Source organism: Ursus maritimus, unplaced genomic scaffold (genome assembly GCF_017311325.1).
Source record: "Ursus maritimus isolate PB19 unplaced genomic scaffold, ASM1731132v1 scaffold_8, whole genome shotgun sequence".
NCBI lineage: Eukaryota > Metazoa > Chordata > Mammalia > Carnivora > Ursidae > Ursus > Ursus maritimus.
Genome location: NW_024426996.1, coordinates 23,334,642 through 23,356,532, shown reverse-complemented (window position 1 = coordinate 23,356,532; position 21,891 = coordinate 23,334,642). Strand labels below are relative to the sequence as shown.

Sequence of the window (21,891 nt, the reverse complement as noted above, 5' to 3'; positions counted from 1 at the left end):
TCATAAATAATTTTACAAAGAATCAATAATATTGTCATTAATCGAGTATCCTATTTGGCAAGGGTGACTGGGGGAAAAATCAGTTACTGATGACACCTCCCAGGCACACCTTTCCACACCAAGATCATTTTGACTCAAAAAAACAAAAAACAAAAAACAAAAAACAAAACCCCAAACTACCCACAAATGTCATAACTAGCATTTACTTCTACTCCATTTGAAATATCTGTACTTGTCCTCACCGACATTATTTGTGCATCCTCTCGATTCACCAAAGTACAAGGAAAAAATCCTCAGGTGCTTAATCACAATCAACTCAAGGGTATCGCCCCACTGCACACCTCACCCCACCTGACCCCTTCCCCACTGGGTTCCCAGCCAGTTTGAAAGTAGTCAAAAGATTGAATTATTTTCCTGGAGGGATTACGAACTGAAGATTAGCATGAAATACAATATATCACTTTTTTTAAAAAAGGAAATTAGATGCATTTTAATGATGTATTGAATGAGGCTACCATTTTACCCTGGGTTCCGAACTCCTGTTTACTTCTGTTTTGGGGGTGAAACGAATGGAGGACTACAACATAAAACAGTATTTATATATTTTGAGCACAAAGTTTGGTGACTGAAGCATACTGAATAAGGTTAGACCAAGGAACGTTAGCAAGCGATGCAGACACGTTTTAACCACAACAGTGGTCACAAAATTCTGGAGCTACCAGCACCCAATAACAAAAAAAAAATTACTATACAGGAGTTTATTAAATACTTGCTAGACACATGGAAAACAAAACAATTTTATAAAGCCTAATGGCCAACCACGTCAGTCTGTCGTTTAACCTCCTGCCGGAATGCTCTCCTCACTTGCCAGCGCGGGTCTCCTCCCTCCTCTCTACAACAGGCGACGTGCCTGTGAAGACGTGGATAGTTTCCTCACGTCGGGTCCAGGTCAGGACAGCTCACAGGGCTCCTCCACCAAGCTCGGGCCTCAGTTAGGTTCGTATGAGGGGTGCTCTTTCATCTGCAGTTCCCTGAGACCCAGAAGAGAGGGGACAGCGAAGTCAGGTAGTCACTTCAGAGAGTTCTCCCAGGATGGGAAACACTGGGGGACAGGGTGGTGGAGGAAGATGGAAGGAGGAGAGGCTGACAGGAGGGCAGCTGTCACACTCGCCTCTCTTCTTGCTCGGCCTGCTGCTGCTTTGCCATTCAGCCCTCACCTTCTGGTGAGGCCCGCTCTGACCCCTCCCAGTCCCACCCCCGATTCCAGAGCAGCGCCCTTCCCTGCGTCCACCAGGACCATAACCCTCATCACACTCCATGGCATTTGCTCCTTCCTGGTTTGAAAACTACCAGAGAACAATGTCTCAGAGGTGGTGGGTGCTTAGTCGTTGCTTGCTTGTTGACTACACGGAGATGGTTAATTGTAGGAGTAGTAGTAACATTTACCTGGGCTCTCACCTGTGCTTATGAAAATCTCAGTGTATGACGTCAGACTGGAAGTGAGAGCCATACATAGAAATGGCCGAATAATTACCTCACCCTTCATTCACGCTAACCTGATGGGCACGGGTTAAGAGAAATCACGGAAAAATGTAGAACACAGAGAAATCTGAGCTAATACTATGCAGATGGTTTCAACCTATTTCATTTCCTACTTCACATTTGCCTCAGACACTGAGTTGAAGCAACTAGAAGGGGGGAAAAAGCCTTTGTTGCAAAAAGGGAAGTTGCTACGAATTTAAGAAGGGCTACCCCAGGAAAGGCCGATTCTCGGTTGAGCTGGGTTGGCCGGCTGGTCACTTAGAGAGGCCAACCTAATCCTGTTTATCCCACCCATTTGTGAGGGTTCCCTTCTCTCCAGGAGAGTTACTGCTCCCCGCGCCAGTCATTTCGTATGCAGTGATGACTCAGTGACAGGTATCTTCTGATATATTACGATTCTTTCTAGGCAGGTCTCTGGTTGTCTTGCTCTGTAATCTTTGAACAGTTTCATCACATAACTAACGCTTATTGAGCTCCTACGAAATGCTAACACTGGGCCGAATGCTTTCTGTTTACTATATCCTCTAATCCTCACAAAAAACTCCTAAAGCGGCCTCTCTCACTATCCCACTTTACAGATGAAGAACTGAGGCACATTTTCCAGTGCCACACAGCCAGTAAGTGGCAGAACCGGGATTTGAACTTAGGTAGTGTGACACCAAAGCCCAGAGGTTCAACTGTTAAACATTCTTCCTCTCCTTTCGGGCTATTTTCAGAAACATTAAGCTTACTCCCAGGGATTCCATGCCCGCCAAGACAGCCCCAAGTCCCAGACAATACCGCTGTATCATTCCTCCCTCTTTGACACACTGCCCTTGCTTCTCATTTGGTTTAGTAGTAATATAACCATGAAATCACTGTGCCCAGAATAAAACCCCAGAATCCACCCTGAGGATTCTGGGTGATGGAGCCAGTTGACAGCCTTTCCATGAAGCACAGTTGACCTCCTCAGGTAAAGTTACCCAAAAAGAGAGCGGTTCCTTCAGCCACTGCTCACCTCATCCATGGATCCCTGTCCTCTACATGCAAGCCAGGTGAAGATCAAGCCAAAGAGCACGCCCAGCGCCATGACAATATAGGGTATGTTGGTGATGATCGAAGTAGTGTTAATCACAGACTTCAGTCGACTTGCAGTCTCTTTATCAATGAGAACACTCTGGAAGGCAAGAAAATAGTACTCCCCTGATTACTAAATATTCAGGGTGTAGAGTTTTTTGCTGTATCTTTCCTCCAAAACATTAAACACAATTTGGGTAAGTCTTCCCATTAGCAGACCAGAGGTACCGAAAATCCCTTTATAAATTTGAGTGACCAGACGGGGCATTTATTCATTAACATCTTATTTTTTTTCCCTGAAAACATGTCTTCCTTTCAAACTGGGTTGTAAGTAGGAGGGAAAAAGTATTAAAAAATAATGAGATAATACCATCTTTTGTATCAGACAACTCCAACTCATCCTTTAATATCCAACTCGGCGTAACTTCCATCCGGAAGTTTTCTCTGGCCAGCTCAGGCCTGTTAAAGGTCCCTTTACTACGCTTCCATATCACTCCCTAAAATCCCCCATCACTGTGCAATCTGTGTTGTAACTGTGTGTCTATCTGCAGGTCTCCTTGTGACTGTGAGGTTTCCAAAGGCAAGACTTGTATCTCAGTTACCTCAACATTAGGAATAGCACTCTGCACACAGTAGGTGCTGAATTAATGTCAGCTGATTGAATGAATGAAATATTCCAACAATGGTATGTGGAAAGTATAATTACTGGCTTGGTTAAATCTCTAGTAATCAAGACCAGAGGTCCCAGGGCCCTGGCTGGCTCAGTCAGTAGAGTGTGCGACTCTTGGTCTTTGGGTTGTGAGTTCGAGTCCCAAATTAGGTGTAGAGATTACTTAAAAACAAAATCTTAAATTAAAAAAAAAAAGTTTCTTAAAAAAAAAATTCTCAAAAAGACCAGAGGTCTCAATAGAGGGTCCAAAGGAGTCTTGAGACTAACAAGAATTCCAGAGGGTATTGATAACCAAGAAAATGTTCTAGAATAACACTTTCTGGATGCAGAACAAAGATCTTATCTCCTTACATTGTAATGGGTGAGGTGTCTGGTGAGCTTAGTTTCATAAAAATTATGAGCAACAAATGGAACTTTGGGCTTAATTTAGGCTGACTCTGCACTAGACTGAGGCAGACGATGGGTTTCTAGGGCTGGTGCTTCCAATAACTGGCCAAGATCCATCAGTGTTAGAATCGCTTTCTCTGGAAAAAGGAGGTGGGAAAGCAGTCTCCAAGGTCACTTCAAGGTCTGATGTTTCCTTTTTCTAGAGTAAAATCAAGTTCATTCTAGGAGCCACCAAAAGCACAAGGTTTTCCTCCATAATTCCCCGGGCTCTATAGTCTTCAACAAAAAAAAAACAAAGCAAAGCAAAGCCTGAGTTGGAGGGGACTTCAAATATGAACACAACTATGAACATAAGCTAGCAGAACAGGGTCCTTCCCCATTTTCAAAAAGCCCTGCTTTCGTGTCCTTCTCCACAAACAACAGCAATGATGACCCAGGAGCAACTGCAAATAGATCCTATAAATTGGTAAATATTGCCTACATTTTTCCTATGAAATAATAAAAGCCTTGTCTTAGAATTGTAATCACAAACCCTTCAAAAGTTTATGAATGTGGCTACCAAAGTAACGCCAAATGAAAAAAAAGAAGGTTATAAAACTGTATCTATGGAATGGTCTCAACTACCTAATATCAAAACCAGAGAAATACTAAAAGGCAACACAAGCAGATGGCAGCTGTACTTGTCTCTGAGGGACAGCTTATCAATGATTTGCTTTTTAAGTATTTAAAAAAATTAACTGAGGTATAATTGACATAAACGGATTAGTTTCGGGTGTACAATGATTCAATATCTGTATGGTGATTCACTTTTAAAATATCTATTTTTAGTTTTCTAAGAGCTCTATGAACAGCACCGTGTTAGTTTTACAAAGTGTAAGACATTCATTATTTTTTACAAAATTATTATTGGAAACAATTTAACAACACACTGTTGAGTAAAATAAAGCAAGTTGAGAACAATGTCATTCTGGCCCAAATTTTGTGAAAGTTAAATTTTCCTTTTTCTTGCCGATCCCTGTTACTGAATTTTCTACACAGAACAAGGTTTTTTTGTTTTTGTTGTTTTTGTTTTTGTTTTTTGGGAACAGAGAAAAACAAGAAAAACTTTTTAAAAATGCTCCTGTTAACAACAGAAGCAAGCCAGTCAAGAATTAATTGGAGAGGGAAACCCCCCCACACATGTTCCTCCTCAAAACTGGGTGGAAGAAAGAGGGAAATTGAGGAGACTTATACAGTAAACATATGTGACTCAGAAAAGAATTTATCACAGGTGTCTTAAATAGCAGGAGTTTTCTGAGCTTTCCCAAAATGTTCTTATTTGCAAAACTTTTATACCTAACATTTAGGGATAAAATTTCTGTGGGTACAATGTGAAAGAAAGAAGTATTTCGTTAGGGAAATTCTTTTTGTTTGAACTACGACAGGATCTGTGTCCTATAATTCATGATATATGTTTGTTTACCAGAAAGTAAAAAAACCCTCTATGGTATGATAACAGATAAGGCAAGCGTATATCACTAAAATTAATGAGAATGAATCACATGTTATTCAGTCATTTCTTTAACCACCTGACACAAAACTTTCATGTAATGTTGCCAATCATTCTAATTTGACCCTCTTTTCCTCCTGCTCAACGACATGAATGATAAACTGGCAGAGTTTCAAGATGAAGGCGATGCAAAGAAAGGTTTAACTGGACATCTGAGTCTTGGTATTTATTCTGCTTCAACAGTGTCTGACATTGCTTCATTCACCTTTGCATTTTGTTTCTTACATAACCAGCTTCCCAAAAGAGAGTTTCAACCAAAATATGTTCTTGAGAAAGGAAATTATTTTGTCATTTTCAAATCTCAAACACAGACAGCTTCATGTAAACATATAAACAGAAATTTTCTGAGGAGAAACAGGTTTTTAAAAATCACCTTTCCCCCTTTCTCCCATCTTAAATGACATAGCTACCCTAGTAGACATCATAATGAAAGTTTCCCAAGCTTTCCCAAGTAAAATAGACCTGTGGCTCCCTCCCAGGACTTACCTCATTGATATACATCACTGGGAAAACCATGGTTCTAATGTTCCCCGTTTCACTATAAAGACAAAAGGGGACAAATCACAACCACAATGAGATATCACTTCATACCTGTTAGAATGGCTAGTATCAAAAGGCAGAAAGTAGTGAGTGTTGGTGAGGATGTGGATGAAAGTGAATCCTTGTGCCCTGTTGGTGGGAAGGTAAATTGGTGCAGCCACTGTGGAAAACAGTATGGAGGTTCCTCAAAAAATTACAAACAGAACCACCATATGATGTCGCATTTCCACTGCTGGGTATTTAGCCAAAGAAAACAAAAACACTAACTCGAAAAGATATACACACCCCTATGTGCATTGCAGTATTCTTCCAGTCACCAAGATATGGAAACAACCAAAGTGTCCATCAATGGATGAATAAAGAAAGAAAACATGGTATATATGCACACTGGAATACTATGTAGCCATAAAGAAGAACGCAATCTTACCATTTGTGACAACATGAATGGCCCCTGAGGGTGCTACACTAAGTGAATCAGACATAGAAAGACAAATACTGGGGCGCCTGGGTGGCACAGCGGTTGAGCGTCTGCCTTCGGCTCAGGGTGTGATCCCGGCGTTATGGGATCAAGCCCCACATCAGGCTCCTCTGCTATGAGCCTGCTTCTTCCTCTCCCACTCCCCCTGCTTGTGTTCCCTCTCTCGCTGGCTGTCTCTATCCTGTCGAATAAATAAATAAAATCTTTAAAAAAAAAAAAAAAAGAAAGACAAATACTGTATATTCTCCCTCATATGTGGAATCTAAAGCAAACACACGAAACAAACAAACAAACAAACAAAACAATCTCAGAGACACAGTGAACAGACTGGTGGTTGCCAGCGCTGGGGGTTGGGGGGTGGACAAAATGGGTGGAGGGAGTCAAAGGGTACAAATTTCCAGTTATAAAACAAGTAAGTCTTAGGGATGTAATGTACAGCATGGCAACTATAGTAAATAATACTGAAATGCACAGTTGAAAGTTGCTAAGAGAGGAGATCTGAAAAGTTCTCATCACAAGGAAAAAAAATCTGTACCTAGTGCAACGATGGATAACTAGACTTACTGTGCTGATCCTTTTCCAATATATATAAATACTGAATCATTATATTGTATACCTGAAACTAATATAATGTTGTATGTCAATCATATCTCAATAAAAAAACACAATATATGAGATTATTTTATAGACACTCTCATTATGACAGCACACTGGCCTGGAGAGATGAGCTGTGTGAGCAGGGGAAGGGGAAGAGGGGGAGGGAGAAGGACAAGCAAACTCCCCACTGAACGTGGAGCCTGATGCAGGGCTGGATCCCACAACCCTGAGATCAAGACCTGAGGCAAAATCAAGAGTCGGATGCTTAACCATCTGAGCCACCCAAGTGCCCCCTGGAGAGATAAGTTTATATGAAACTTCCAGCACACTTATTTCATTAAGTTACCCAGAACTTATAAAGACTTCTTAGTTATCTTTGCAAACACTTATCAATCAGAAGTTAGATTCCAATCTGTCAGTCTAACAATTCCAAGGTTTATGAAAACATAAGATGCTGAAAGCAAATTCAAAATGATTACTATTCTCTTGAGTTATCGGAAGGATGGCCACAGCGAGCAGAACAATGCTGCCACTACTCAGTATGTTTTTTTTTTAAGTCGGCTCCATGCCTAGCATGGAGCCCAACACAGGGCTTGAACTCACAACCCTGAGGTCAAGACCTGAGCCGAAATCAAGAGTTCGATGCTTAATTGACTGAGCCACCAGGCGCCCCTCCTCAGAATGTTTTATGACCGGCCACTAAGTATTGTCTTCACTAGAGCCCAGAGCACGTTACCAAGAACCAGCTCTGCACCTGGTATTTGCGGGACACTATCTCATTTACTTCTCACACTAGTCTCATGCAGTAGGTAACACTGTCCCAGGTGTAAGACATGGAAATTATGCTCAGAGTCATTTGCCCAGGATCAACGTGAGGAAAAGGTGGAGCCAAGATTGTAATTTCATTTTGATTCTAAGGCTCTAGGTCTTAACTACTGATTTATACTGCCTCAGGAATGTACACAGGGGTGGCAGAATGCATTCTTACAAACCACATTTACTTTCTAGAAAGATCCATGACATGTGGGGTTAAATCTGCAAATTTGATGGGGAAGCCAAGTGTTTAGATAGATAGATAGATAGATAGATAGATAGATAGAAAGAGTAGATATATGATATTATATATAGTGTTGCAACTTGTTTTTTCATTAAGTCATAAACATTTTCTCATATCCAAAAAATTCCGATTGAGAAGTCTGAGCAGAAGATTATACTTAGTTATCCTAATTAAGCGGTGGTTTTTAGATGGAGTGTGGGGAGGAGAGGCTGGACTCAGAAGCCTACTGACCAACTGGGGGCCTGTGGCTGGCCCTGGGTGGGAGCAGTGGGAAGACAGAAAGGGAGGCGACCAGAGTCCTGGCAAGGACAACGCTGCATGGAGTGGGGAGGCGCAAATTCTGTAGCCCTACGTCACCTCTCTGTGCCTTAGTTTCCTCATCTGTAAAATGGGGCTAACACAGCGTAACTGTGAGGAATAAATGAGTTCCCATATGTAAAATACTTAGAACAATGTGTGATCCATGGAAAGCAGGCTATACATGTTTGGTTAGATAAAATAAGTAAATTCCAAGACCAAGACAGCCTATGCGAATGCTGATTATGCCTCATCCCTGAAGACAGGAGTGAGCAGACTTAGAAAGTGGGCTGTCTCCTGACATCAACCACACCAGAAAGTCAATGCCACAAACCACCCGCTGCCTCTGACGAAAGAAGTAAAACTTACGCAAAGTCGTCTAACTTCTTGACATAAACGTTGATCTGGAACCTCTTGGCGGCTCTGAGAATAACTCCAGTCAACTGCAAATCAGAGAAGCGGAAAGAAAACATCAGAGAAGCAAATAAAACCACAGAGTTTTTCTCAATAGAGCACCATTTCTGTGTGGTGCTCACAAGCAGGGTGGCCGCTGTCATGTTTGAGAGGAAGGGTGGGACGAGGGAACGCTGACCCCAGCACAGAATGAGAGCTGCGGATGGGGTCAGGTGCTTGGTAGACCAATGTTTCTCAAACTTTACTATGCATGTGAGCTCTTGGGGACTTTGTGAATATGCAGATTATGATTCAGCAGGTCTGGAGTGAAGCCTGACACTGGGTATTTCTACAAGTACCCAGGATGCTGCCACCTTGGATAGCGAAGCCCTAGGGGACCCTGGCAGGAGGGAGCTCTGAGCCAGAGAGTGGTCCCCAGGATGGTCAGGCCCCCCCACAAAGTCGGGAAAGCAGCAGCCACTGCCTGCTCCCCGTGGCCGCTTCGCTTCTGCACTGAGGTTAAGGGACTGCACCCAGCCCGCGGGGACAAGCACCTGCCCACAGTTCCGCTGAGGAAGAGGAACTGACTGAAGGTTAAGAGAGAAAAAGGGGGAAAGAAACACCTGATCTCTTCCACAAAAAGATAAGACCATTGATTTCTCAGAGACAAAAGTGAAATGTCCGTAAATTGCTGTGCTAAAAGACTGTTCTTGCTTTTTCTTTATTGCTCTACGTGTTCAAAATTTCCAGAATGAAGATATCTGACCTTTAACTCGGTTCCTACAGTGAGTGGCTCTCACATTGTCAAATGCTATTCCCCTCCTTTAACGTGGTTTTAGTTTATCTCCTCTTTGAAAACAGGATTAAAGTATTTATTAATTAAATTAATAATAAATTAATTATAAGTTAATATACCATAAATTAATAATACCATAAAATTAATTATAAATTAATAATACCATAAAATAAACTCTTAAAAGTGCCTGTAGAACGAGGCTTACCAAAAGAAACTGAAGATAATATTTATATTTAAATTCCAACCAAAACATTCCCGGCAGTAAGCAAAAGAATGTGTCTTTAACCTTGCTGATCTGTCTGCCAGCAGGAGATGTATATATGTTCAAGTCCAAGGCTGGCAATGGAACACTGACCATGTTACATGGGTCCAATCTCAGTTGTTCCAGTGATGCAATGTTTACAGGTATTTTTTTGTTAAAGCAGGTTTGCTGCTATTTCTGCATGTTAGAGCCACACAGTTCAGCCCGTTAGGCCATGAGAGCAGGTATCACATGCACTGAGCTGAGTCTTCTGCACTTGAGTATGTATATGAAAGGAAGACAGTAATATTAACAGTGCTCAGAACTAAACCGATAAACATTGTGTAGGCAGAATAAAATACATGCTTTTATCAGGAAGATGTGTGTACTCACAGGATTAATGTCCACAAATGTTTCATGATAGTCCTTATTTGGGTGCATGCCATCTATGGCAGAAACGAACTTCTCATCCGCTTGGTAGAAGTGTGGGAAAGATATAATAATAGGTGCACCTGCATTTTAAGGAAAACAGAAATGAATGATGTGGTTTTTGCAAGTCCAAGATGAATATTAAGTTTCTGCCCACAAACCTGGCTCCTACGGAGGGGGAAATTCTATACGTAAGTAAACTTGGATGGGGGAGAGGGGCAGGCTAAAATTCCATTCGACACCTCCTAGTTTGGGATTTTTACTTCATTTTCTGACATCTCATTTACCCTAATATTATTTTATTCCACCATATATGTTGAGGTCATGGCTAAATTATATATTCTTCAGTATTTACTGCACCTATGAAATATAAAGGTTTACACACATTATTTTAATTAACATTCCCAATAGCCCTATTTTTTTTTAAAGATTTTATTTATTTATTTGAGAGAGAGAGTGAGACAGCCAGCGAGAGAGGGAACACAAGCAGGGGGAGTGGGAGAGGAAGAAGCAGGATCCCAGCGGGGGAGCCTGATGTGGGGCTCGATCCCAGAACGCCGGGATCACGCCCTGAGCCGAAGGCAGACTTAACAACTGAGCCACCCAGGCGCCCCATCCCAGTAGCCCTATTAAGTTAAAACTATTAACTTCATTTTGCATTTGAGGAAAGTGAAGTTCAGAGGAGTTAAAAAAAACTGACCCAGGGAAATCCAGGTGTCAGGTGACGAAGGCAGAATTCCAATTGAACGAGAGATGTCTCATCCGAAAGCACTTGTTTCAATGGCAAATCTCTATTCAGTAAAAGGACTTTTTTTTTTTTGCCTTCTTTTCTGTTTTTCTGTTTTTCTTGGTTTACCTAAGATAGGCGTTCTTCTCCTGACTATGTTGATATAGAATTTTTTAAGACTTTGCCTGGTCATGCTATCTGACCAGCCTTTGACTAGATCAAGGTCTGCCCACATGATCTGGGGTTTTTTTTCTTCTATTTTCTTCCATATTCATTTTAAGAATCAAATACAGAATGTCCATAATAGCCAAACCAATCTACAGAATCAATGCAACCCCTATCAAAATGCCAACAGTATTTTTCACAGAACTAGAACAAATAATCCTAAAATTTGTAAGAATCTGCAAAAGACCCTGAAGAGCCAAACCAATCTTGAGAAAGAAGAATAAAGCTGGAAGTTTCACAAATCCAGAGTTCAAGATATACTAAAAAGCTTTATTACTCAAAACAGTATGGTACTGGCATAAAAGCAGACACATAGATCAACAGAACGGAATAGAGAGCTGAGAAATAAACCAACATTTACATGGTCAATTAATCTATGACAAAGGAGGCAAGAACATTCAATGAGGAGAAAGGCAATCTCTTCAATAAATCATGTTGGGGAAACAGGCCAGCCACACGTAAAAAAATGAAACTGGACCACTTTCTTACGCCGTATACAAAAATAAACTCAAAACAGATTAAAGACCTAATTATGAGACCTGAAACCATAAGACTCCTAGAAAAAACCCATAGGTAATAATCTCTTGGATATTGGCCTTAACAACATATTTATAGATATGTCTCCTGCGGCAAGGGAAACAAAAGCAAAAACAAACTATTGGGATTACACCAAAACAAAATCCTTTTGCACAGCAAAGAAAACCATCAACAAAAGAAAAAGGCAACCTACCAAATGGGAGAAGATATTTGCAAATAATATATCTGATAAGGGGTTAATATCCAAAATATATAAAGAACTTATATAACTCAACACCGAAAAAACAAATAATCTGTTGAAAAGGGGGGCAGAGGACCTGAATAGATACTTCTTCAAAGAAGACATCCAGTTGGCTAAGAGACACATGAAACAATACTCAACATCACTCATCATCAGCGAAATGCAAACCAAAACAACAAGGAGATACCACCTCACACCTGTTGTTATAGCTAGTATCAAAAAGACAAGATCATAATAACAAATACTGAAGAGAATGTGGAGGAAAAGTAACCCTTGTGTACTGTTGGTGGGAATGTAAATTGGTATCACCACTGTGGAAAATAGTGTAGAGTTTCTTCCAAAAATTAAAAATAGAAATACCATGTGATCCGCTAATTCTATTACTGAATATTTACCCAAAGAGAATGAAAATACTAATTTGAAAAGAAATATGTACCCCTATGTTCACTGAAGGATTACTTACAATAGTGTCATCAATAGACAAATGGATAGAGAAGATGTGGTATCTACATACAATAGAATATTACTGAGGCATAAAGAAGAATGAGATCTTGCCATTTGTGACAGCATGGATGGACCTAGAGGGTATTACACTAAGTGAGATAAGTCAGACAGAGAAAGACCAGTACCATATAATTTCATTTATTTGTGGTATCTAAAAATCAAAACAAATGAACAAACAAAACAGAAACAGACTTATAAATACGGAGAACAATGTGGTGGTTGCCAGAGGGTAGGTGACTGGGGGAGTTGGGTGAAATAGGTGGAGGGGATTAAGAGGTACAAACTTCCAGTTATAAAATAAATAAGTCACACAGACATGAATAGCACAGCATAGGGAATATAGTCAATAATTGTAATAATGTTATATGGTAACAGATGGTGACTACACTTATTGTGGTGAATGTTAATACATAGAATTGTCAAATCACTATGCTGTGCACCTGAGACTAATAAAACACTGGATGTCAAATATACTTTAATAAGATTGCTTTTTAAAAAGGAACAAATAGGGAAACAAGTTATTAAAAGAAACCTATTCTAGATCCTGCTATTGAAGAGGAGAGAGGGATCCAATAATTGCTGCCAGGGAAACATACATTCGGAGAAATTAGCTTATTGCCTAATATTAGATTTGCTTACATATCTACCAGCCATGCTCAAGATACATATCATCTGTCACATTCATGGTTTTGTTTAGGAAGAAACTGTTCACGAAACAGTTTCACAAAGCCATAATTTCCTTCTTTGTGATCTACGTCATTTTTAAAATGTATTTTTTAATAATAATATTTTTTATTAATTATGTTAGTCACCATACAGTACATCCCTAGTTTTTGATGTAAAATTCGATGATTCATTACTTGCGTATAACACCCAGTACACCATGCAATACGTGCCCTCCTTACTACCCATCACCAGCCTATCCCATTCCCCCCACTCCCCGAAGCCCTCAGTTTATTTCCCAGAGTCCACAGTCTCTCATGCTTCATTCCCCCTTCTGTTTACCCCCCCTTTCTTCTTCCCTTTCTTCTCCTACTGATCTTCCTACTTCTTATGTTCCATAAATGAGTGAAACCATATGATAATTGTCTTTTTCTGGATTTATTTGGAACTTAATAAGGGCCAGACACTGTCTTGAGTGTTTTATAAACATAATCTCTAACCTTCACATAACCTTCCAAGGAAGTGATCATCACGCCCATTTTACAGATGAGAAAACTGAGGTCTACCTCCTTAATCAACTTGGCTCATGTGTTAACAAACAGAATATGAATCAAACCCAAATCTACCCAACTCCAGAGCACACACGCATCCCACTATCCAAAATGTTCTCTGGGGAAATTCAAAACACTTGAGGATAATTCCAGAGAGTTGAACTTTTCAGCCCACATCTGGGAGTACATAAGAGGCAAGAGGAAAAGGACTGTAGCAAGAGGTTGAGTTGCCAAATAGATTCTTTGTTGATTCTGACACCAACTTCTTGAGGAAGCAGAATGTTAACAAAACAATGAGAAAAAAATATGTCCACATTTGTGCGTTGAGCCAGAGACACCTGGACTGAGTGGGCCGGGCACTATTTCAAAACCATTCATTAAGAAAGCAAGAGAGGTCAGAAGCAGGCACTTGTTCCCTATTTACCACTGGTCTTGTCTCCAGGGAGGGGTGTCATGTCCCCTGGTACAGTGGTTCCCAAATGGTAGGCACCATCTTCATGAGAATCACCTGGAGCTCATGTTAAAAATACAGGTTCTGGGACCTTAGTATGTGGGTCCTGGGACATATATTTTTAATGACTCTCCAGATAACTGCCATGCAGGGCCAGGTTCAGGAGCCAAGCCCTAGCAGAGAAGGAATAGGGAGGTATACTGCTGACAGCAGACTTACCCCAAAAGGAGATTTTTTTCAAGAAAATTAGATAAGAGGGCAAAAGTTAGCACATTACTTTATTCAGGAAGTAAAGACAACTTTATTCAGGAAAGAGGGGTTACAAAATTTCTCAAAAGAAACGTTAAAGAGGAATTGTAGCTTAAGAAGAATCACAGCACGGACAGGAGAAGACCCTATGTTCTAGCAGGGATTTGCTCAGAGATAGGAATTTTATAAAAATCATTTTCCCTCTCTGAGCCCTGCTTTCCATGATTATAAAAAGAGGCCTCGGGATGCCTATCTAGTAAGAACACTGTGAATAATTATGCAACATATGATCGTTAAAGTTAGTTCCGAAGATGAAGAAAATGCTTGTTAGTTGTACCACCGATAATTCTGCCTCATTCATGGAAAGGCGCAGAGTAGCTCAGACATTCAGAGACACTGGGAAATTTGCAGTCAGGGTATAAAACTAACTCTGTTTTGAAATCATCATAAATTCCTTTTTTAAGATTTCATTTGTTCATTTGAGAGAGAGAGCACGAGTGGGGGAAGGGCAGAGGGAGAGGGAGAAGCAGACTCCCGGCTGAACAGGGACCCTAATGGGGCTCAATCCCAGGACCCTGGAATCATGACCCGAGTCAAAGGCAGATGCTTAACCGACTGAGCCACCCAGGCACCCCTGAAATCATCATAAATTTTTAACAAGATAGGTACTTTCTCATTACCAAGTCCCCCACTTTCTCTTTTAGCATTGTTACGAATGTGAAATCAGTTAATGCTTTACACATATTAACTAAATGTATATATGTAAACCACTTAGAATAATGACTAGCTGAACAATGACTACTGTAAGTGCTGGGTAAACGTGAACTATTTTTACTTTTAAGGCTTCTAAACTACAACCCAGAAAGAACACAACATGACGTTCTAGGAATAAGAAGCATTACACAAGAGAAAGAAGAAAAGAACAGAGGACATACAAAACTGCCAGAAAACAATGAACAAAATGGCAGTAAGTCTATACTTATCAATAATTATTTATTTATATTTTAAAGATTTATTTATTTATTCTAGAGAGAGAGTAGGGGGGCAGGGCAGAAGGAGAGAGAAACCCTAAACAGGCTCTGTGCCCAGCACAGAGAGGCCCAACCTCATGACCCTGAAACCAAGAGTCCATGCTAAACCAACTGCACCACCCGGGTGGCCCTCAATGACTTTAAATGTAAATGGCCTAAACTCTCCAATCAAAAGACAGAGTGGCCAAATGGATAAAAATATAAGAACCACCCATATGCTGCCTAAAGAGATTCACTTCACATGCAAAGACACACACAGACCGAAAGTAAACGGAGGGGAAAACGTTCCATGTAATTGGAGATCAAAAGACAGCTGGGGTAGCTATAGTTACATCAGACAAATAGACCTTAAAACAAAGACTGTAGGGACACCTGGGTGGCTCAGTCAGTTAAGCGTCTGCCATCGGCTCAGGTTGTGATCTCAGGGTCCTGGGATCGAGCCCCACGTTGGGCTCCCTGCTCAGCAGGAGCCTGCTTCTCCCTCTCCTCCCCGCTTGTGCTCTCTCTTGCTATCTCTGTCACTATCTGTCTCTCTCTCAAATAAATAAAATCTTTTTTAAAAACCCACAAAGACTGTAATAAGAGACAAAGAAGAACATTATATAATGACAAAAGAATCAATCCAACAAGAGGATATAACATTTGTAAAAATGTATGCACCCAAAATAGGGGCACCTAAATATATAAAGAAAATATAAACAGACCTAAAAGGAGAAATAGATAGCAAAACAATAATTTTAATACTCCACTTACACCAACAGATAGATCATCCAGACAGAAAATCAAAAAGGAAACACTGGCCTTAAATGACACATCAGATGAGATGACCTTAGACAGATAAAGAACATTCTATATAAAAGCAGCAGAATACACCTTCTCCTCGAGTGCACATGAAACATTTTCCAGGACAGATTATATGTTAGGCCACAAGTCTTAAAAATTTAAAAAGATTGACATCATGTCAATCATTTTTTTCTACACACAATGGTATAAAACTAGAAATCAATTATAGAAAGAAAACTGGAAAATTGACACGTATGTGGAAACTATACAACATGCTCCTGAGCAACCAATGAGTCAAAAAAGAAATCAAAGGAGAAATCAAAAAACACCTCAAGACGAATGAAAATGAAAATACAACATATCAAAACTTATGGAATGTAGCAAAAGGAATTCTAAGGCAGAAATTCATGGCAATAAATACCTATCTCAAGAAACATGAAATTCTCAAATAACCTAAGTTTACACTTTAAGGAACTAGAAAAAGAAGAAAAAACGAAGCCCAAAGTTAGAAGAAGCAGGGAATAATAAAGATCAGAGTGGAGGGGCGCCTGGGTGGTGCAGTTGTTAAGCGTCTGCCTTCAGCTCAGGGCGTGATCCCGGTGTTCTGGGATCGAGCCCCACATCAGGCTCCTCAGCTAGCAGCATGCTTCTTCCTCTCCCACTCCCCCTGCTTGTGTTCCCTCTCTCGCTGGCTGTCTCTCTCTCTCAAATAAATAAATAAAATCTTAAAAAAAAAAATAAAGATCAGAGTGGAAACAAATGAAATAGAGAACTAAAAAGATAATAGGAAAGATCAGTGAAGCTAAGAGCTGGTTCTTTGAAAAGATAAAATTGACAAACCCTTGCTAAAGACTCCTCAAGAAAAAAGACAGCTCAAATCAATAAACAGAAATGAAAGAAGTGATGTTACAACTAATACCACAGAAATACAAAGGATCATGAGAGACTACTATGAACAATTATATGCCGACAAACAACCTAAAAGAAGTGGATAAATTCCTAGATACATAACCTTCCCAGACTGAATCATGAAGGAATAGAAAATCTGAATTGATAATTATTAGTAAGGAGATGGAGTTAGTAATCAAAAACTTCCTACCAAACAAAAGTCCAGGATCAGATAGCTTCACTGGTGAATTCTACCAAACACTCAAAGAAGAGTTAATACTAATCCTTCAAAGTATTCCAAAACATAGAAGGGCAGGGAACATCTCCAAACTCATTTTTATGAGGCCTGCATGAGCCTGATACCAAAACCAGACAAGGACACCACAAGAAAAGAAAATTATAGGCCAATATCCCTTATGAACATAAATGCAAAAATCTTCAACAAAATATTAGCAAACTGAATTCAACAATACAAGGATGATACGCCATAATGAAGTGGGATTTACTTCAGGAGTGCAAGGATGATTCAATGCTGTAAATCAATCAACATGATACACCACATTAACAAAGCGAAGGATAAAAATCATATGATCATTTCAACAGATGCAGGAAAAAGCATGTGACAAAATTCAATATCCACTCTGATAAAAAATCATGATAAAGTAGGTATGGAGGGAATATCTCTCAACATAATAAATGTCATATATGATAAGCCCACAGCTAACATCATACTCAACAGTGAAAAGCTTAAAGCTTTTCCTCTAGAATCGGGAACAAGGGAAGGATACCTACCTTTGCCACTTTCATTCAACATAGTACTGGAAGTCCTAGCCAGAGTAATTAGGAAAGATAAAGAAATAAAAGGCATCCAATTGGTAAAGAAGAAGTAAAACTGTCACTATTAGCAGATGACATGATATCATATGCAGAAAACCCCAAAGACTACATCAAAAAACTGCCAGAACTAATAAATTCAGTAAAGTTGCAAGACAAAAAAAAAAAAATCAATATATAAAAATCAGTTGTGTTACTATACACTAATAATGAATTCTCAGAGAAATTAAGAAAATAATCCCAGGGACGTCTGGGTGGCTCAGTCCGTTAAGCGCCAGCCTTCGGCTCAGGTCATGATCCCAGGGTCCTGGAACTGAGTCTCGCATCAGGCTCCTTGCTCAGCGGGGAGCCTGCTTCTTCCTCTGCCCCTCCCCCTGCTTATGCTCTCTCTCTCTCTCTCTCTCTGACAAATAAATAAATAAAATCTTAAAAAAAAAGAGAGAGAGAGAGAGAGAATAATCCCAATCATAATAACCTCAAAAAGAATTTAAAAATACCTTGGAATAAATCTAAGCAAGGAGGTAAAAGACTTGTACACTGAAAATTTTAAGAGGAAAAAAATTTAAGAAGACACAAATAAATGGAAAAGATATTCTGCGCTCATGGATTAGAAAAATTAATATTGTTAAAATACCCATACTATCCAAAGCAATTTACAGATTCAATGCAATCGCTACCAAAATTCCAATGGCATTTTTCACAGAAATAGAATAAACAGCCCTAAAAATTGTGTGGAGCCACAAAAGATCCCCAAGTAGCCAAAGCAATCATAAGAAAGAAGAACAAAGCTGGAGGTATCACACTCTCTGATTTCAAGCTATATTACAAAGCTATAGCATGGTATTGGCATAAAAGAGACACACATATCAATAGAACAGAATAGAGAACCCAGAAATAAAACCCATGCACATTTAGTCAATTAATTTACAACAAAGGAGCAAAGAATATACAATGGAGAAAGAACAGAGTCTTCAATAAATAGTATTGGGAAAACTGGACAGCCACACACAAAAGAATGAAACTGGACTGCTATCTTATACCATACAAAAAAATTCACTCAAAATGGATTAAAGACTTGAATATGAGACCTGAAACTATTAAACTCCTAGAAGAAAACATAGGCGGTAAGCTCCATGACATCGGTCTTAGTGATGGCTTTTTGGATCTGATTCCAAAAGCAAAGGCAACAAAAGTAAAAATAAGTGGGACTACATCAAACTAAAATTATTTTGCACAGCAAAAGAAACCATCAGCAAAATGAAAAGGCAACCCAATGAATGGAAGAAAATATTTGCAAATCATATATCTGTAAGGGGTTAATATTCAAAATATATAAAGAACCCATGCAACTCTATAGCAAATAATCCAAACAATCCAATTAAAAAATGGGCAGAGGATCTGAATTAGATATCTTTCCAAAGAAGATATACAAATGGCAAACAGGTACATGAAAAGATGTCCAACATCATTAATCATCAGGGTAATGCAAACCAAAACCACAATGAGATATCATTTCACACCTGTCAGAGCAGCTAAAATCAACAACACAAGAAACAACAGGTGTTGGTGAGGATGTGGAGAAAAGGGAACCCTCGTGCACTGCTGGTAGGAATGTAAATTGGTGCAACCACTGTAGAAAACAATATAAGGGTTCCTCAAAAAATTAAAAATAGGGGCATCTGCGTGGCTTAGTTGGGTAAGTGTCCAACTCTTGATTTCAGCTCAGGTCATGATCTTAGGGTCATGAGATCGAGCCCTGCATCAGGTTCCACACTCAGGGAAGAGTCTGCTTGAGATTCTCTCTCTCCCTCTCCCTCTGCCCCTCTTCCCGCTCACACGCATACTCTCCCTCTCTCTCTAATAAATAAATAAAAATAAAATCTTAAAAGAATTAAACATAGAGCTACCATACAATCCAGCAATTCCACTTCTGGGTATTTATCCAAAGAAAACAAAAACTAATTTGAAAAGATATATGCACGCTTATGTTCATTGCAGAATTATTTTCAATAGCCAAGATATGGAAATAACCTAAGTGTTCATCAATGGATGAACGAATAAATAAGATACACACACACACACACACACACACACACACAGTGGAATACTATTCAGCTGTAAAAAGAATGAAAATCTTGCCATGTGGAACAACATGGATGGATCTTGAGGGCATTATGCTAAGTGAAATGAGTCAGACAAAGACAGATATCTATGATCTCACTTACACGTGGAATTTAAAAACAACAGCAACAACAAACCAAGCTCACAGATACAGAGAACAGATCGGTGGTTGTCAGAGGCCGTGAGGATGGAGTGGGAGAAATGGATGAAAGGGGCCAACAGGTGCAAATTCTCAGTTATAAAATAAATGTCATGGGGATGTAATATACAGCGCAGAGACTATGGGTAATAGTATTGCATTGCACACTTAACAAGCTGCTAAGAAAATAGGTCTTAAAAGTCTTCATCACAAGACTTTGTAAGTAAAAGCCTTCCTCACAAGACTTTGTTTTGTAACTATGTATGGTGATGGATATTAACCACACTTATTGCAGTGATCATTTTACAATATATATAAATACTGAATCGTTATATTGTATACCAGTAACTAATATAGTGTTATATGTCAATTACACCTTAAATTAAAAAAAAAAAAAAGCAATACGAAAAGCCAGTAATTTTTTACCATTCTATAGCCATATTGTGAAATACTAGTCTTGAAAAGTCAGAATCACTCTTTCATTTGGGCTGACAGCATTCTTTGTGAAGAACACTAATCCTGCATTCTAGACCCACAGAATCCTGTCCCACCCCTGAGCTCTCACCGTTCTTGCAGACGCTGATATTCAAGACTCCGGAGCCCAGGCAGTTTCCTTTAGGCACACAGAAGCCAGCGTTGTCTGAGGTATTGGCTAGTATTTCTCCGGGCACCTTATAGCGGAAGGCAGGCAGTCCCTGCACACTCTCGAAGTCACTGAAAGTTATGTACACGGATCTGTAGGAAGGAGGAAGGGAAGTCAGGGCGGGCTCTGGTCCGTGTAGCCTGCCCGACCAGTAAGTTAACAACCGTCCTCAGGCACAACGTGGCTGAAGTTGACGGGGTGTCGGGGGGAACGAAGACGCAAAGGAAAGCCTGAAAGCAACTCACGCCACTCGGGGGAGAGAGGAGTTATCATGAAAGGTGTGTAAGAGGCAGCAACCGTAGTAACAGCCAAAGCAGGCCAAGGAAAAAACGTGTGGTAGAAAATGAAGAGGACACTTAGGACGGAGACTCCCACGGAAAGGAAGAAAAGAGTCGTCAGTGCGGCCGAAGCAGAAGCAGGGGTGAGGCAAAGCGAAAGCAGGGAAGGTGGCGAAGGGCTTGGCCGGGTAGATTCATAAGCACTTGAAGCGTGCCCCATTAGCCAGACTTGTGATTTGAAGGCTTACTTTCATACCCATTTCCCTCAAATAAAAATAGTTTCCATATTTCGGAATTTATTTCAGTGTTTATTATTTCAGTCATTTATCTCAACGCAGTCCTTCCGGAGTTTCAAACAGTGGTCCCGGGTACTACTAGCCCCCCTTGTGTTTGCACGTCCTGAGCGACAGCACTTCCACACACACTGTCTCAGGAGATCCTTCCGCCCTTCATTGGAAGGCCAAAGTGAACTGCTTTCTGGGCCTGGCTTTTTCCACCTTTGAACCAGAGGTGGGATATGTCTCTCGAAAGGTTGTGAATTACATGGGGCTGCCTTCTACTCACCTCCCACCCCTATAGCATTTTCTAAGTAAAATATTTTAGGCAAACGGAGAAGTAGAGAAAATACTATAATAAATACCTTTCGAAACAAATACTACTCAGATAAATAAAAAGCGTATTATGGATACAACTGCTACTCTCTGTGTAACACTCCTGATTCCAGTCCTTCCCTGAGTCCTCAGGGGTAACCACTGTCCTGAACTTGGGGTTTATCCTTCCCTTGCAGGTCTTTATCCTTTCACAAATGTGCACATTCATAAACAATGTGCGGCACGGTTTGCTATTTTTAAATGTTATATAAACAGCATGCCATATTCTCTTCCTGTAATTTGCTTCTTCATTCAATATTACATTATTAAGATTTATAACATTATATTGTGTGGGTCTTGTATTTTAAACATTTCATTTATTTATATTAGAGAGAGAAAGAGAG

General features: G+C 39.9%; 1 protein-coding gene across 1 annotated transcript in view; it reads right to left on the bottom strand.

The window, feature by feature from the left end:
• Window positions 1–585: 585 nt before the first annotated feature.
• The window catches only part of SCARB2 (scavenger receptor class B member 2), a 74,783-nt gene continuing 53,477 nt past the window's right edge, over window positions 586–21,891 (bottom strand). Inside the window, exons 7-12 of the mRNA XM_040624975.1 lie at window positions 20,542–20,711; window positions 9,997–10,115; window positions 8,543–8,616; window positions 5,691–5,742; window positions 2,540–2,698; window positions 586–1,031 (exon numbers count right to left, since the gene is read on the bottom strand). Of these exons, the coding sequence (XP_040480909.1) occupies window positions 993–1,031; window positions 2,540–2,698; window positions 5,691–5,742; window positions 8,543–8,616; window positions 9,997–10,115; window positions 20,542–20,711 (613 nt within the window). The 3' untranslated portion in view covers window positions 586–992. The remainder of the gene's footprint in view (window positions 1,032–2,539; window positions 2,699–5,690; window positions 5,743–8,542; window positions 8,617–9,996; window positions 10,116–20,541; window positions 20,712–21,891) is intronic.